The following is a 15,549-nucleotide window of genomic DNA, read 5'->3' on the forward strand; positions in this document are numbered from 1 at the left end:
ATGTTGCAAATACTGTACGGTGGTGTGCAAGTGTGTCAATGTACTCGATCTGTGAAGAATAAGAAAAATAAGTGTAAGGAATAATAAAAGGAAGAGCAGACATTATATAACTTCACAATTTCATTACTGTACATAATCCAAGAATACATACAGAGCAGCCTACAATAGTTCTTTGCTGTAAGCCAGATACATTTTCCTCAATGCTGCTAACAAACTTGGCTGCTGTGTTGAAAGTACAGTGTACAATGTAAAGAATGGTGGTGATCAATGCATCCGCAGCACATGAAGTGAAGGCATAATAAAAAACATTCAGAATCTGTGGTACTGTATGTAAACCTGGAATCTAAGGATATAAGATCATGGACAGAGTATGTACAGTATATCAAAACTAGAGAAGAAAATAAAACAAATGAAGATAAGAGATGAAATATGATGACATAAGGAAAGAATAAGTTAGGAGGAGCAAGTAACAATAATAAGGCAAGGAATGGGGTAACTGCAGATGAAGAAGCAATAAAGATCACGATTCTTTATAAGTAAGAACCTTAAGACATACCTAAGCTGGCAATAATGCTCTTCTGATGCATACTAACCTCCCCCCCCCCTCCAAATCCCAAACCTTATTAGTAATTATTTTGGGGAAGTAAACAAATCTGGGAACCCAAGAATAATTTTCAGCCCAGAAAACTTACCTGTGAACCAAGTGAGGATGATGAGAAGCGGGCACCATGACTAGACATCTCATCGTAGCTACGTGGGTTCTCTGCCAGTCCTTTTATCCTTAGTGATTCTGCAGTCTGAGTAAATATGCAGTATGGGTTATCTATTTGTCCTAACAAAAATATAAATAAAGTATTATTTATATATACAGTACTCAGATCTAAAATCCCCGAGACACTGTCAAAACTCCACTACTGTACTGACCCTGAGCACATCTTGTAGTCTGTCCTGGGAGACATTGACCTCCCCGCGGTAGATGAAGTCGATCACAGTCTTCAGGTCATCGATACGAATATCCTTGAGGATCACAATGGGATGTTTGCAAGGGTTTGCCCCAAACAAGTCCTGTAAATAAATGACGCATTCAGCTGTGAATAATAACATCAGTTACAGAAATAAAATAAATAAATATAAGCTCTTTGTTAACACACAAATCAATTACTAACAAAGTGTCTCTAGATTTCTCTTGAGATATTCAGAAGCACTGTAGTGAGGATACTGCTCATATACAACTTGGCTGTCCAGGGTAGTACTAACTAAATAAGATTCTTACTTCATCTGTTCAAAACTGTACAGAAGATTGGGTCATTTAGACTTTCTCAAAAGTTATGTTACAAATTCTTCAGTCACCTCTTTTACACAAATACTCTCCTCTCTTTCCTGGCACATCACAGATTTGTCTACAGAGAAGTACCTCTTTAAAACCTATACTCACTCATTAATCTTCAATGCTAAAGAAATTATTCTTTCCATTAAGCTCTGATTTATTAATAGCTCCTTCAGTGTACTTGGTGCAAGAACAAAAATATTACAACTTCAATGTCCTGTACCCTCTTCTAACCCATATGCATTACATTTCTGTACTGTATTGATACTGACCAGGGCTCAGTAAATCTAATTCTGCAGAGTGGATGGTTTCTAACTCGCTTGCCAAGGTAACTGACCTGAAATTCCAGTCATTAATTTTTTTTATCTAAACAACACAGATGCATGGCATTTAGCTGAACACAACACTATTTATTGTGACTTTACAATTTTGTGACGTGACTAAAAAAAAGAAAGAAAAAAGACAGGTCTGTAATGATGTAAATTACATCTCAGAGGACAGGACTCTCATCACTGATTCTGTGAGGACAAGTCACTCAAAAAATTGCACAGCAACACTGTTGTTCATTACTTGTTACATGCCTCAACACATTTGTGGAGATCTCTAACTTGGTCACCTTCAATAACCTTTTATTAGCAACAGTCACTGCTGGAACAAAGCCGAGTTGTTTGAAGATAATATGAACTTGCTTAATAGGTTTTATAATTAAAAATGTTAAATGTGGAACCAACTCTTGAGGCTTCAAACTACTGTACAGTATATCGAACCTGTACATGCACATTGATATAAAAAATAAACAACGAATAGTATTCTGACCTCTTAATTTCCTAAACAATTGACAATGACTCAAAAAAGGCACGTCACTCCTGATAAGATGACACTCGTCTGAAAATAAAATAAAACTATTGTGAGAACTTACCTTAAAGTAAACACTGCATGCTGACAGTACCAGCTTGTGTGCGTGTATGTAGTGACCATCGGTAGCCAGTGTGACGTCCACCAGGGCTTCAGAGGTCAGGAGCTCGGAAAACACCGTCACCAGGTTGGGCCGGTGGTTGTTCCAACGGAGGCAGTATTCAGACATTTTGGTTTCTAACTCTACATTACTTTCTGGCAACACAAGAAATTATCATGTTAATATCTTTGATAATATTCCTGGGAAATATACGAGTTTAAATAAAAATGTATATACAGTAAAGGTATATATATATATACAGTATTATAATTTAAGGAAGTTGTCTGGTTGCTGTGTACAGTATGTGAAGTGAGACCAAAGTGAGACATCACACTACTGAATACATTGCCATTTTTTTATTTTTAATGAAAGAGGAAAAATTTTCAGGTGAAAATACTTAACCTCAAATTCTTGATTATTAAAAAAATAAATAAAAATACGGGAAAGGGGAAAAAGGTGAACTCAGCAATGTGGTTAGTACAGTCGCTCAAGACACAATCTTTACAAAATTGTGTTAGACAATATGACACAACGGACGAAGGATTTTGACAAGCCCACCGAGACAACATGTCGCGGAATTCATTTTGAACCCCCCAGTAAAGTTATTTTTGAGCGACTGTACAACTCACTCAGCAACTGGTAATCAACCACCTTCTAATAATTGTAATGGTTCCTGAGGTGCCACTTTGTTGTAAGCTGTGCCATACAAGTTGTTAACAAGATTTATGTTGTGAACGGTATTCATTTATTTGACTAACAGCTGCATACACCATAAACGGATTATCATCATATATAAGAAGATTAATTATCACTAACAATGGACAACATTCACTAAAGGAACTGCATAGCTTTAATTAGAAAAAACATATTCCTATCCACCCCACTACAGCACAAAAAAAAAATCCTCTGGTATTCTCAGCCATGGTCGGGGGGTTTAGAGGGAGCCTGAAAAAATCACTACTGCATACTGTAGCCTCAAATACGGACATGAGTTACCAAAAAACAACAGGAAAAAACAAAACTTAGTGATTTGGCCATTAACATGAACAGTAATAATAAAAACTGTATCACAGAAAACACATACAGGCAGTACCCAGGTTACAAATGAGTTCCGTTACTGGGGATATTCTTGAGTCTAAAATATACCGAAGTTGAAAAAAATATAAGTGTCAACACCCATACACTCTGTGATCAACATTAAAAAAAGGTCAAATAAAACTAAACTTAACGAATGGGAATCAAAATTTAAGAGACAAGATGATGGACATTGCTAAGTTATCCTTGTTTGATGCAGGGAGTTGTGTTCCTAGAGAAGGCCAGTACAGTACTGTGCTGGTATAAGTGAAACTGGTAAAAATGATGGTGGATTCCAAAGTAGATTATAAACAGGGTTATACAGTACTCCCAGTCACAGCCCAAGTCCTCCATTTGATGTTGTTGTTTTTTTAATGTTTATTCTCTATTTGTGGATTTGTTATAGGGTACTATATTACCTGTATAAGTACAAGAAGCAAACTACCAAATGTTTATTTACTAACTGCAACACTAGAATTTGTAAAAGTGCAAGACAAAACAGTACTGTAAAGCGAATAGATCTTTACAGACAATACTCTGGTATGACTCCTGGCTGCCAATGATATCACTGTGGTCATGTTAAAGGTATATAAAATTATAGCAAAAATATATTTCCAGTACTGTATGGTAATTAACCAGTTACTATATCACAATTATTGTACTGTACGTACAGTATATATAAATACCGAGACAAACAAATGAAAAACAGGATAAAACAATTTTGAAATAACATCATCTACTTTTACATAGTTAGTGTAACATAAGTAAATGAGGCAATTGATGAAAACTTATATTAATAATGTATTGGTAAAGTATTTGTTGTTTCTAAGCTGTATTATATAAGTGACTTTAATAAATAAATTCTCTCATCATTTTATCTTAAATATGACTGATCAATATTATGTAATTTTCTCTCCCAAATAATAAACATCCTATAACAGAAGAAGGCAGAGTTTCTACCATTATATATAAACTTATTTATGCTCTAAGGTGTGATGTACGGTAAGTACAGTACTGTTAGCATACTGAAGAATGTTTATTACTAACTACAATGCTAGAAATTATGGAAATGCCAAAGTAAACAGTACAAGGAAGAGGGCTGGATATGTATGATGTGTCTCCCCATGCCTCATACACATAAGAGATTAAAAGTACGACACACACATCTGTGACGAAACAAATGAATAAATTAAAAATAGGTTTACATAAATGATATCCCCGAAGGAAATTTTAAATAACTCACTATTACGGGTACAGTACTGTACTGCACAGTACAGTATACTGTACCATACAAAACATGTTTGATAAACATCATCCTGACTAGCTACAAGTGAAGTGACTATGGGTTAAAGATTATGACTGATAAGAGCTAGTGGACATTGGACCAGGAGAAATCCTGTCAAGATAATCTTAATATACTGTACTGTACAGTACGGTTTTTACACCGGAAAGTTATATGCCGTTGAAAAATAATAAATTGTATTTGGTGAAGACCTAAGTTTTCTGTATAACATCTTTGGAATAAACTTTGATCGCACTATCTCAAGAATCGTGTAATCCAATTTTTACATTATTTGCTTCAAAGATACATGACAAAGTAAAAAATAAGTACGGTATTCCTCCTTAGCAGCTATGAGAAGTCATCGGTTGCCAAAAGCTGCTAATTTCTGTATTTTTAAACTAAATAACATCCCCTTCATAAATCTGAATATTGTTAACACTATTGGCATTGTATGCCAATTCCGTTCAGTGGTTCTGCAGATAAAGATAAAAATAAAACCTTGCACCAGGCTGTTATGAAACCAACAACAACTTACAATTCATGTCAGAATCCAGTGGAATTCTTAACAACTCAGGGTCCTATAAACCCAGGGTGCTGGTAAAGAATCAAATGTAACATTACAGTATTTCATCAACTGTCTTCTTCACATACAACTCAACTAACATGAATTGCATTTATTCTATTTCCTTTACTAAACAGCAAAAACACCTAATCAATGTAGCAGGAGGTTGCCGGGTAAAATCCCTAGACTTTACACTGAGACCATGGCATCCTTTTTCCCCCACAGCTGTCTACATCCAGGTCTCTGAGGTGAAAACTTAAGCAGCACATGACTCTTACTGTACTTGTTGATCCCTGCCTAACCACTACAGGCTGGCTGATTACAAACCTTCTGAAGGAACTCATCAAGGTCTCCTATGGGTATCTGTTCTCTATTGGTTTCCCCAAATGCTTTTTGTGTTATATGAGTAACAAGATAAAAAAACCTATGACCCTGGATGATGGTAATCTATTCTCTAGCTAATTATATATACAGTACTTATGCCATCCCCACTTCTGTCTTAGTCTCCCAGTGACACTTCTTGTACTTACTGATAAAAAGTTTAAACAATATTTTTACAGCTTTAGTTATGGTATTCCTACTTCTCAGTTAAGCCTAAACTTTAAAGTAATATTATGTACCAAATAAGTCCAAGAGGCTAAAACCGAAACAACAATGATGAATGAGAGTTTAGTAGTCATCTAAATTTCATGTGTCATATCTACATTTTAAGGTGGCCAAAATGCAACCCAACTGTATTTATTCAAGTTAAACTATCCACAAAACCTGAAGTGACACACACAAGAACACCCACCACAGGAGTGACAGGGTATTAAAAAGGTTACGCTGTATGTCAACTGTTAAGTTTTAATGCTGAGTGAGGCTCCTTACCACATCTACTGTTTATAAATATTACAAGTACAGGTACGACAAATGAATAGCTGATCGGGCAGGATCTGTTGGGTTGATTCTGTCAATATTTCAATAAAGATAACTTACACATTTACTATTGTTATGAGTCAAACTACCGGTATATATTCTTAGTCTGCACATAGTTACAAGGCTGTACAGAGCTTCTTCATTGTTAATTTATAATAATGTGTCAGTTATATTACCTAATGTTCCCTATGTTATCTGAAGTGAAAAGGAATAAAGCATGTGATAATTTTACTAATGACAAAGATAGTCACCACCACTGAAAGGCTAATTAAAAGGCTAATTTGAGTTACTGGTACTGTACTGTGTATTACTCACACACAACTGTTACACTAAACTACACTGTACAAGATAAATATGGGAACACCTGAAGATTTGACATCCAAGCTTAATTCACCCGATGATTAAACACGCTAACACTACCTGAAGGGGTTATGCTAAGCTAACATTAGGGTATTTAACTTCAGTCATCAGGTGAAATAAGTTGAGGGTGCCAAGTCTTCAGGTGATCCCAAACAGTAATATAAAATTACAAGCAAAGCCAAACTACTTTAATTACAAATTCAACACTTTACCAATTTTAATATATCTTCAAGAAAAGGAACAGTCATGTATTACACTTTTACACTATAAATCAATTACAAGTACTTATACCATATTTATTAATTTTGTATGGGAAGGAACTTGAATTTATTGCAATATAGTACTGTACGTATAATAATTCAGGAGCGGTGTCGTGTAATCCTTCAATTTTTATCTGTGTTTCCATTAATGTAAGTTTCCAACACTAACTAAGAAGAAAAACTATTCCAAAATTATGAGAACACTTTAAAAATATTAAAGAAGATCACCAGAGTTATCCACATACCTAAACTAAGCCTGGATAACTGTAAAGCTGCTAGTACATAATACAACATAATTAATAACTAATCCTAACCAAACTACAGTATAAAGAAAATAAGTGATTGTGTTATCCTCGGAGTTATATAAAATTATAAAATACACTGTACTGTATGGTATGTTGTTTACCTTATAAAACTGAATGTTGTTCTTAACCACAGTGTGTTTTAGGGTACTTTACATGTGATGAATTCCCAATAAAATCAATCAGTCAACCAAACATTAATTCTTGCTCAGTACCAAGTACCTAACTTATCCCCAACAAGGATCAATAAACTCATCACACAAACAGTTATTTGCCTAGTTGTATCTCCTCTACAGTGCATGTTCCTACAACAACTTGGCAAAGGCTCCCCAAAATATTTATGTAGCTAATGGTTCTCAACACCTCACCTAACAGTTCCTTAATCACTTTGGCATCTGGCTCCTTGATTGCTTTTAAACTAGGGATTTAAATCTTTCTTATACTGAAAATTACACAATTCCATTACCCAGTAAATGAGACATGTGGAAATTATTCAGTCAAGACTCAAGAGTTATGTAATAGCTACAGAAGTTCAAATGACTGGTACAGGTACAGTACAGTACTGTATTGTATTGTATTGTATTTCCAAATTCTTAGTTAATCAATTTAGTGGATTTAGCGGTTTTACTAAATTTGATGAAAAAATTCAGACTTGCCAAGCCTGTGACATAAACCATTACATCAAACCTCAATAATCTAATGAGTATGTGTAGTTTGTATTTACGGAGTGCTTGTGTCCCCGAGGGTATCCTTAATGAAAAAAGGTTGGATACAAGGAAAATTTGTTTTAACAGACCTGGCCCACAACATATCCTTAGACAGGATTTTATTTTACACAGAGTTACGTTTAGTTACAAGCCAGGGTACACTGATACGCATACTCTGCCTTGTACAGTTCAGTATATAATATCGACGAGCACCAGACTAGGCCAGAATCTATAAGACAACCAGCAGTATTGTAACAATAAATAATTTACTGTGCACCAATAATACCAGAATATATCCAGCTCACAGTTACAAACTACTGTAATTCTTTTTCAGGTACACACACGGTTGCCCTCGTTCAAGACGGTACGTGTTTGCTTGTTGAGTTACACTACAAGACTGGAGTATGTAACATACACAATGATGTTTATTCACTTAAGAACAGTGACCAATGTCCTCCCTGACAGTTTACTGGTATATAGTGTACATGGATAAATTATGAGCTCTCTTTAGGCATTCATTAGTCACTTGAAAAGTTGCACAAAATTAAAGTTGTAAATATTAAAGCTAAATCTGCAATGACAATAAACTCAATAGGTGTCTGTGAAGTGTTGTTCGCTATCACTTGTACTGCACAATGAACCATCTATAGGTAGTGTACTGATAATGTATTGGAAATTTTTTGTCATTAATCATATAATTAAGGACATGATCCAACATGCCATATTCTCAGTTTTCTAACAGTGAAGTCTTAAACTGATTTCCAGACAGAGCAGCGAGTCACTTAAACAGCAGCTTTGAGCATCATTTCACATAACTGAAGACACTCACACAGTTATAAAGAAAACGATAAATTCCACACGATATTAAACATTTCACCAATTATATTCACAAGTTTGTTTTTCTGAGTCACATATTACCGGCGCTACACTACAGGTGTAGAAACTCACAAACTGTTACACACACACACACATCACAGACATTTTTCAAGTCTAGGATCTGTTGTCAATCTACTGATGATGCAAACACTTCTGCTTGTAGATGATCACATTATGAATATAATTATCTTGAAAAAACATAAATACTTCAACTTCTCCTTCACTAGATGTAATAACAACTATCTCAACCTGTGATAAAAGTAAAACAGAAAATCAAACTAGGGAGGGAGGGAGAGACACACAGCCTGACTGGACACAAGAGTATCACCAACTGGGATGGAGCAAGAGGCCAGAGGAGTGTGGCCCCGGCATGACTGGCGCTGCCACAGTTTACCCTGAGCGTCCCACACCTCCCTGCCCACCACTGGTACAAGTCAAGGCCATTACTCGCGCCCCTCCTCCAACATGCAACTGCAAGCAACCCAACAAACCCCTGCCCCACGCCACCTCCGTCCGCTCTCCTGGTTCACAAACCTGACTACCTGGTGAAATGAGGCGTCCGGGTGGTGGGATGGTGAAGGGGCGAGGTTGGTGAGAAGCTGGAAGGAGAGTGTGGGGCTGGAATGAGTCATTCACCGTCTGGGTTATGCTCCATTGCCCTCACCACCACCACACCAACATGCACTACCACCCGTCACACTACTAATTAAATTCATTAATTGACGGCTTTCCTAACTATGGGTCGCTCAAGCATTCAGCGGACTAACCCAAGAATTCATGCTATTAAATTTAAAAGTGGTGTTACACTTACCTGACTGAAAATTGTGGTTATCCTTAGAAATAAGAGATCTTACAAACAAAACATCGGTCACAGCCTAGACGGTCCCACCAAGACCTGCACTGCCACAGAAGAATATTATTGCTGAAATATTCCTAACAATTTACTTTATTTATGACTATTGTATATTAGATTTTAATACTAATTACCCCGACACACACAGTTGAAAAATCGAAATAAACTTAGATGGTATTTCTATGCAATATCGATTTTCATTTGACGCCAAGGTTCTGTGACGTCAGGAAAGTAGATGACGTCATGTAAACGTCACCATGACATCACGGAAGGGTGGTGAACATAACATCCTCTTAAAACAATGAAATATTTAATATTTACAATTTTTACCACCTCTGTACTGTAGATTTATATATATTATTAGTTTATTTTTATATAATTTAAACTTGGGCCCTTAAAATGATTGATAATCGTTTGCTATACAACGTCTGTACATTGGAAAGGTTGGTAGTTGTGTACCTTCAACGCAGTTTAAAACGTCCCTTATCTGTTTCAAGAAATACGCCTGTTCGCTATAAACAACGTCTGCGCCACATTCTTACTCGAGTCTGCCCCAGCTGTTACGTTATTGAGTAAGAGAGCTTTCTATACTAATCCTCCGGTAAGAATAGATAAAGGAAACAACATTCTCTTCTATCAACTCATGGATTACTTTCGTTGAAGCCGATTTTTCTTATTAATAATTAATCTCTTAACTCCGGGACTCTGATAGGAATTTATTGCATATGCAAGGCAAAGGTAAGTTGAATTTAAATATAATTTGATCTTATTACATTAACACTTGCATTATGTTATGGTTTTATAAGCTTGGTATGGAGAAGCTGAAACAAACGATTCTTATAATATCGTATGTTAATTTTTGTCTTTACTTACGTTTACTTTATCCCCTGATGCTACAATGCTTCTAATTGGTTCATGTAAACTAAGGCTTAAAGATAACACGCAAAATGCTGTCGAAGGTATCCTGAGACTCTAGCCTAATGAGTTTAATTTCCTTTAAGGTTAAACAAAACGAACATATGAAGCTTTATGAATCCAACATGAACCCGACAATGTAAACAGTAATGACATCTTGTGAGAAAACTGAAGAAAACACAATCTTTCACTCCTCGAAACTAAGCTTAAAACAAGTTAAAAGACCAACAGTTATTAAGTTTGACCACGTAAAGTAAATGGTAGTCCATGGATAAGTTATTTTTAGCAGCGGTTGGTAAGCCTGTCAAGGACACACTGGTATGACGGTAGAGAAACTACACATTATTATCCTTTTCTCTCTCGTATATCTCTCTCCTTCGTTCTCCTCCGCCTCTCTACTTCGTGGTTTTATTTTTCCTGTCACCCTCTCTGTTTTCTTGGTCTCTTTCTCCTTTACCACATATAATAAGTTGTCTCTCTTTCTCTCTTCTTCACCTTCAATAGCTTCGCCCCCTTCTCCCTCCCTCACACTAGATTCATTATCCTAATCTCGCTTCTCCCTCAATCCCTCTTCCTAACTCCCTCACCCTATTCACCCCTCCCCCCACTCTCATTCCACTCCCTCCCTCACTCTTACTCCTTCTCCCACCCTTACTCTTTTCCATCCCCACTCCCTCACCCCCTTTCATTCTCACTCACTCTAACCTTCCCTTACACTCCGACACTCTCCCTCCCTCCTCGCCCCTCCCACTCTAATCCTCTCACCCCACTCCTTCCTCCCCTAGACCCTCCCTCCTAATCCTCCTCTCACCCCACCTCGCCCCTCCCACACTCTCCCCCCTCCTGCCCCTCCCACCTCTTCCTCCTCCTCTGCCCCTCCCTCCCCTAAATGCCTCTCTCCTCCCTCCTCGCCCCTCCACTCCCAATCTCTACCCCCACCTCGCCCCTCCCTCTCCCGTCCCTCCTCGCTCCTCCCTCTATCTCTCTCCTCCTCCTGCCCCTCCCCTCTGCCCCCACCCCTCTCGCTCAACATCTATGGACATCAGGCTTAACATCTTTACAGGTACAGCGGTCAGAAAAAAACATGTGCTGTAGTCACTTGAGCAGATTAGGTTGCATTAGAGTTGGCTGGTGGTTAATCTTTAAAATTAATTAAGATCAATTCTTGGGAAATTAAAATAAGCTGGGGTGTCTAATTCTTAAGGTGAAATAAGCTGGGGCGTCTAATCTAAAGGTGAAATAAGCTGGGGTGTCTACTCTAAAGGTGAAATAAGCTGGGGTGTCTAATTCTTAAAGTGAAATAAGCTGGGGTGTCTAATTCTTAAGGTGAAATAAGCTGGGGCGTCTAATCTAAAGGTGAAATAAGCTGGGGTGTCTACTCTAAAGGTGAAATAAGCTGGGGTGTCTAATTCTTAAGGTGGAATAAGCTGGGGTGTCTAATCTTGACGTGTCACCCTATGCCTTTCAGTTTATATGGTTGTCTGAAGTGACATATTAACTCAACTCCACCTACTTTTCGCTTCCTTAGCAACCATCACAATTCAGAGGACGCTGTTGATTGGTTACTGGTTGCTAAGTGAGTCACGACACCAAATCGGTAAATTCATAATCTTTTTCTCGTTTCTAGTTTTTAATATTATGGAATTTTTCACGTAAAAAAATAAATTGAAATCTGAAATTATTAACATTGGTCCGTCTAGCTGAGTTATAGCAGAGTTCGCTAGACTAAGAAAAAACAGGGATAGACTCGCTAAACCATGACAACTATTGTAATTATGATTGTATTTAATTCGAGTCAATAAAGGCCTCATGGTGTGAAAGATTCAACACATTAAGATTTAAATAAAAGTCGAAATGTTGGATCTGGCCAATGATACAGTTAAACCGAAGTCATGGCTAAGTCAGAGAGAACATTCCATTAATTCAAGAGATTTTTTTTATAAGTTATCCGAACACCCGCAGTCTTACAAAAATAAAACATCTAGATTCTGAAGGACTTAGAAATTTATACTAGATTGCGTTCATTGCATCAGACGGATAATAACCGTCATTTGTGTTCTGCCTACCGGGAAATGCAACCGACAAAACATATTCTTATTAGATCTGACTTACAGCTGAAGAATGATTGTCACTTGTTTCTGCTTGTTGGAAAATGCACCGAGGCAAAACGCATTTATTCCCAACTCTTTAAAAAAATATATATATACCTGTATATATTCACGTCATTCTGTAATTCAAACGCGTCAGCTCAAGTGATTCCGTGTTCATACAATCAATCATTCAACACGTTAAATGTTTGCATACACTTACAGTCTGTTGAACATTCTTGTTAAAAGGCATCAGGGGCGGGTGAAACAGGAGGCAGGCGGGAAGGTGAAGCGGAGGGGGTGGGATTCAGGAGGTGCAGAATGAAATTGGAAGGAAACAGAGGTGGAAACAGGAGGTGGAGAAACAAGGGAGGTGGACGGAAATGGAGGTAGAGGATTGGGCAGGTGTGGAGGTGGAGGAGGGTGAAGCTTAAGGTGAAAGCGGAAGAGGGTGGAGAGGCGGGGAGAAAAGCACTCGTCAATGGCCGGTCTTGTACTCTCGTGGTTCTAGGAGATGGAGGGGGGGGGGAGGTGTTACAGGAATGCCTAATCTCCGTCCGCCCGTCCGTTTGTCTGTCCGTCCATCCAGTCGTGAGCCGAAGCAGTACTGTACAAACAAAGTAACTTCGAATCATAATAAAAATAACATGAATTTTGACCAAGGAATTAGGTGCATTTTTAACATCTTCAATTATAAGGAATATTCACCGTGTCAACCTATAAGAATCTAGTTAATACACTTTTTACATCAACAGTTAACACAACCTTTGAGAATTAACTCCCTCGCAGACTCTCAGATGTTCGTAAGTGTTGTTAATTCTTTTAGGCAACAGAGGCTCAGAGTACAATTGATGCCATTTTGGGATTCTTTAGTATAGGTATATATATTTTTCTTTAGTCGTAGCTGAAGCGAATCAGATCTAACCTCATTTCGCTAACGAGGAAATTTTAACGTAAGTATCTTTAAGACTTTGGGTTCTGGCCTGGGACAGCATACTTGAACTATTATACCGTAAGATATTATACTCGGGCGGGGGAAATGTCATCCCTGAGAGAGAGAGAGAGAGAGTTATAATACTAAGGCATCCTAAGGTCTTAATTCTATAAAAGTGTCACACTAAGACGCATCTAATTTCGGTAAAGTCTCACAGTAGGCAAATTCACCTACTGTACACATACTGGCCGCCATCTTTTACATAATAGCGTATAAGTCAGCTGGATACGCTTTGACATTCGAGGATAAAACTCAGCGTATGGGACCTTTGAGAATCCATCTTAGTGTCATAACTTCAGTGGATTAGTTAAATGTGTTCCCAATTCACGAGATAAGACGGGAAAGTTTACATATAGGAACCTTTGAGAATCCACTTTTGTGTTGTAGTTTTCAATGAATCTTTTAGCAGTGTTCTTGCGTGATCAATAAAGAAGAGAATTTCAACTTAAGAGCCTTTGAGAATCCTCCCTCGTGTCGTAGTTTCAATGAACCCCTTACAGGTGTCCTCATGTGATCACTTACGAGAAAATACCACCTTGCAAGCATCTGAGAAATCGGGTTTCAGTTTGTCGCCTTCACCTCCACAGTCAGGCATTCCACTCCGCCCTCCTTCACTAGCAGGCTACATGTACCTCTGACCTTTCTCTCTCTCTCTCTCTCTCTCTCTCTCTCTCTCTCTCTCTCTCTCTCTCTCTCATATATTACCTTTTTTATTTATTTATTTTTTATCTATTTCTTCCTCTTTCTCCTTCCTCAGTTTCAACTTCTCCTCACTCTCATCACAGGTTGTTAAGTCTTCATTATTATTATTATTTTTATTTTGTCCGTCTCGCTGTCCTGGGATGGAGGACGTGTGTGTGTGTGTGTAATAATAATAATAATAATAATAATTAACAGTTTATTAAAAAAGTACAGCAACTCGAAGACTGAAAATGTGTCTCTTTTGGGGGGGGGGGGGGCTTGAAGGTGGCTGTGCTGGCGGGCTCACACAGGCAAAGATGGTCTCCGTTCTGTAGGATGAGTTAAGGGCAGTTACCTCCGCGTCCAGTGTTAGTGTTGATTTGTTATTTAATTCACCAAAGACCGGACGTCGGTGTTAAATAACTTTAGATCTCTGTGTAGATCTTTTACACTGTTTTTTGAGGGAATTTTATTGGGGATGAGAACCCAATCTTGTTGGCCATGTGACTGAGCATACATTTTAGTTGAGAAGTTAGTCCAGTAACTATAAAATCTCTTGACATCTTCTAACGGGGTGCTGATTGGTTAGTTTAGTTTAGGTCAGGTGAGGTGAGGTCATGTCAGGTTAGGTTAAGGTAGCCGGTGTTTTCTTTGCCTTTGAGATCTCAGTAAGCAGTGTCTTCAAATAATTTTCGGTAAACGGTATAAAACCCGGTGTCGGTATCTGGGTGCCCAGTTGAAGAGAAACTGAAGATATGAGACAGAATCGATGCTGGGGTCTACATGAAGGAGTTTAGGCTCAAGTGGAGTACTTTTATGACATCAACTAAATTTTAGTGTATACAAAATAAAAGTGGTAGGTCCCTTAAAATGTCAGTCTGAATCGTAACACACACACACACACACACACACACACACACACACACACACACACACACACACACACGTCTTGACCACCGAAGGGTCAAGACGTACCTGGCGCCCCTCTCGGAGCAGCCAGGTCAACTGTTATGTTGGCCCATACCAACTCCCTCCCCTGAACCCTCCTCCCCACCGGAATATCAACAAGTTCACGCCAGAAGTTACTATTTCATTTAGGAAAGAAATGGAATCAGTGTTAAACAGAGGTGAACAGTGGTGAACAGTGCTTAATTCAGTGAGAACAACTCAACAGTAACAGTGGTACCCAAGTTGACCTTTCACACAGTGAGGTCCCAGGTACCCAGTGATAACGGCCCGTGAGACCCAACTACCAGCGATGTGTTAATCCATCTACGATAGGAAGGCCTGGAACCACACCTCACTCATATAACACCATCTGTGAGGGAATTACTACACCACGTGAGGCCCCTCATAACACCATCTGTGAGGGAATTACTACACCACGTGAGGCCCC

At 38.1% G+C, this 15,549-nt stretch overlaps 1 protein-coding gene across 12 annotated transcripts in view; it reads right to left on the bottom strand.

The window, feature by feature from the left end:
- Positions 1-9,521, bottom strand: part of LOC121873343 (broad-complex core protein isoforms 1/2/3/4/5-like) — a 51,998-nt gene extending 42,477 nt beyond the window's left edge. For 3 of the 12 annotated variants that reach the window (XM_042376904.1, XM_042376885.1, XM_042376895.1), the window contains exons 1-4: positions 8,956-9,005; positions 2,247-2,437; positions 925-1,065; positions 693-797 (exon numbers count right to left, since the gene is read on the bottom strand). In XM_042376904.1, the coding sequence (XP_042232838.1) occupies positions 693-797; positions 925-1,065; positions 2,247-2,437; positions 8,956-8,995 (477 nt within the window). In that variant the 5' untranslated portion in view covers positions 8,996-9,005. The other 9 variants (XM_042376950.1, XM_042376919.1, XM_042376926.1 and 6 more) reach the window with 9 other exon arrangements.
- Positions 9,522-15,549: the final 6,028 nt, after the last annotated feature.

This window comes from Homarus americanus, unplaced genomic scaffold, assembly GCF_018991925.1.
Source record: "Homarus americanus isolate GMGI-L3 unplaced genomic scaffold, GMGI_Hamer_2.0 scaffold55640, whole genome shotgun sequence".
NCBI classification, from domain to species: Eukaryota; Metazoa; Arthropoda; class Malacostraca; order Decapoda; family Nephropidae; genus Homarus; species Homarus americanus.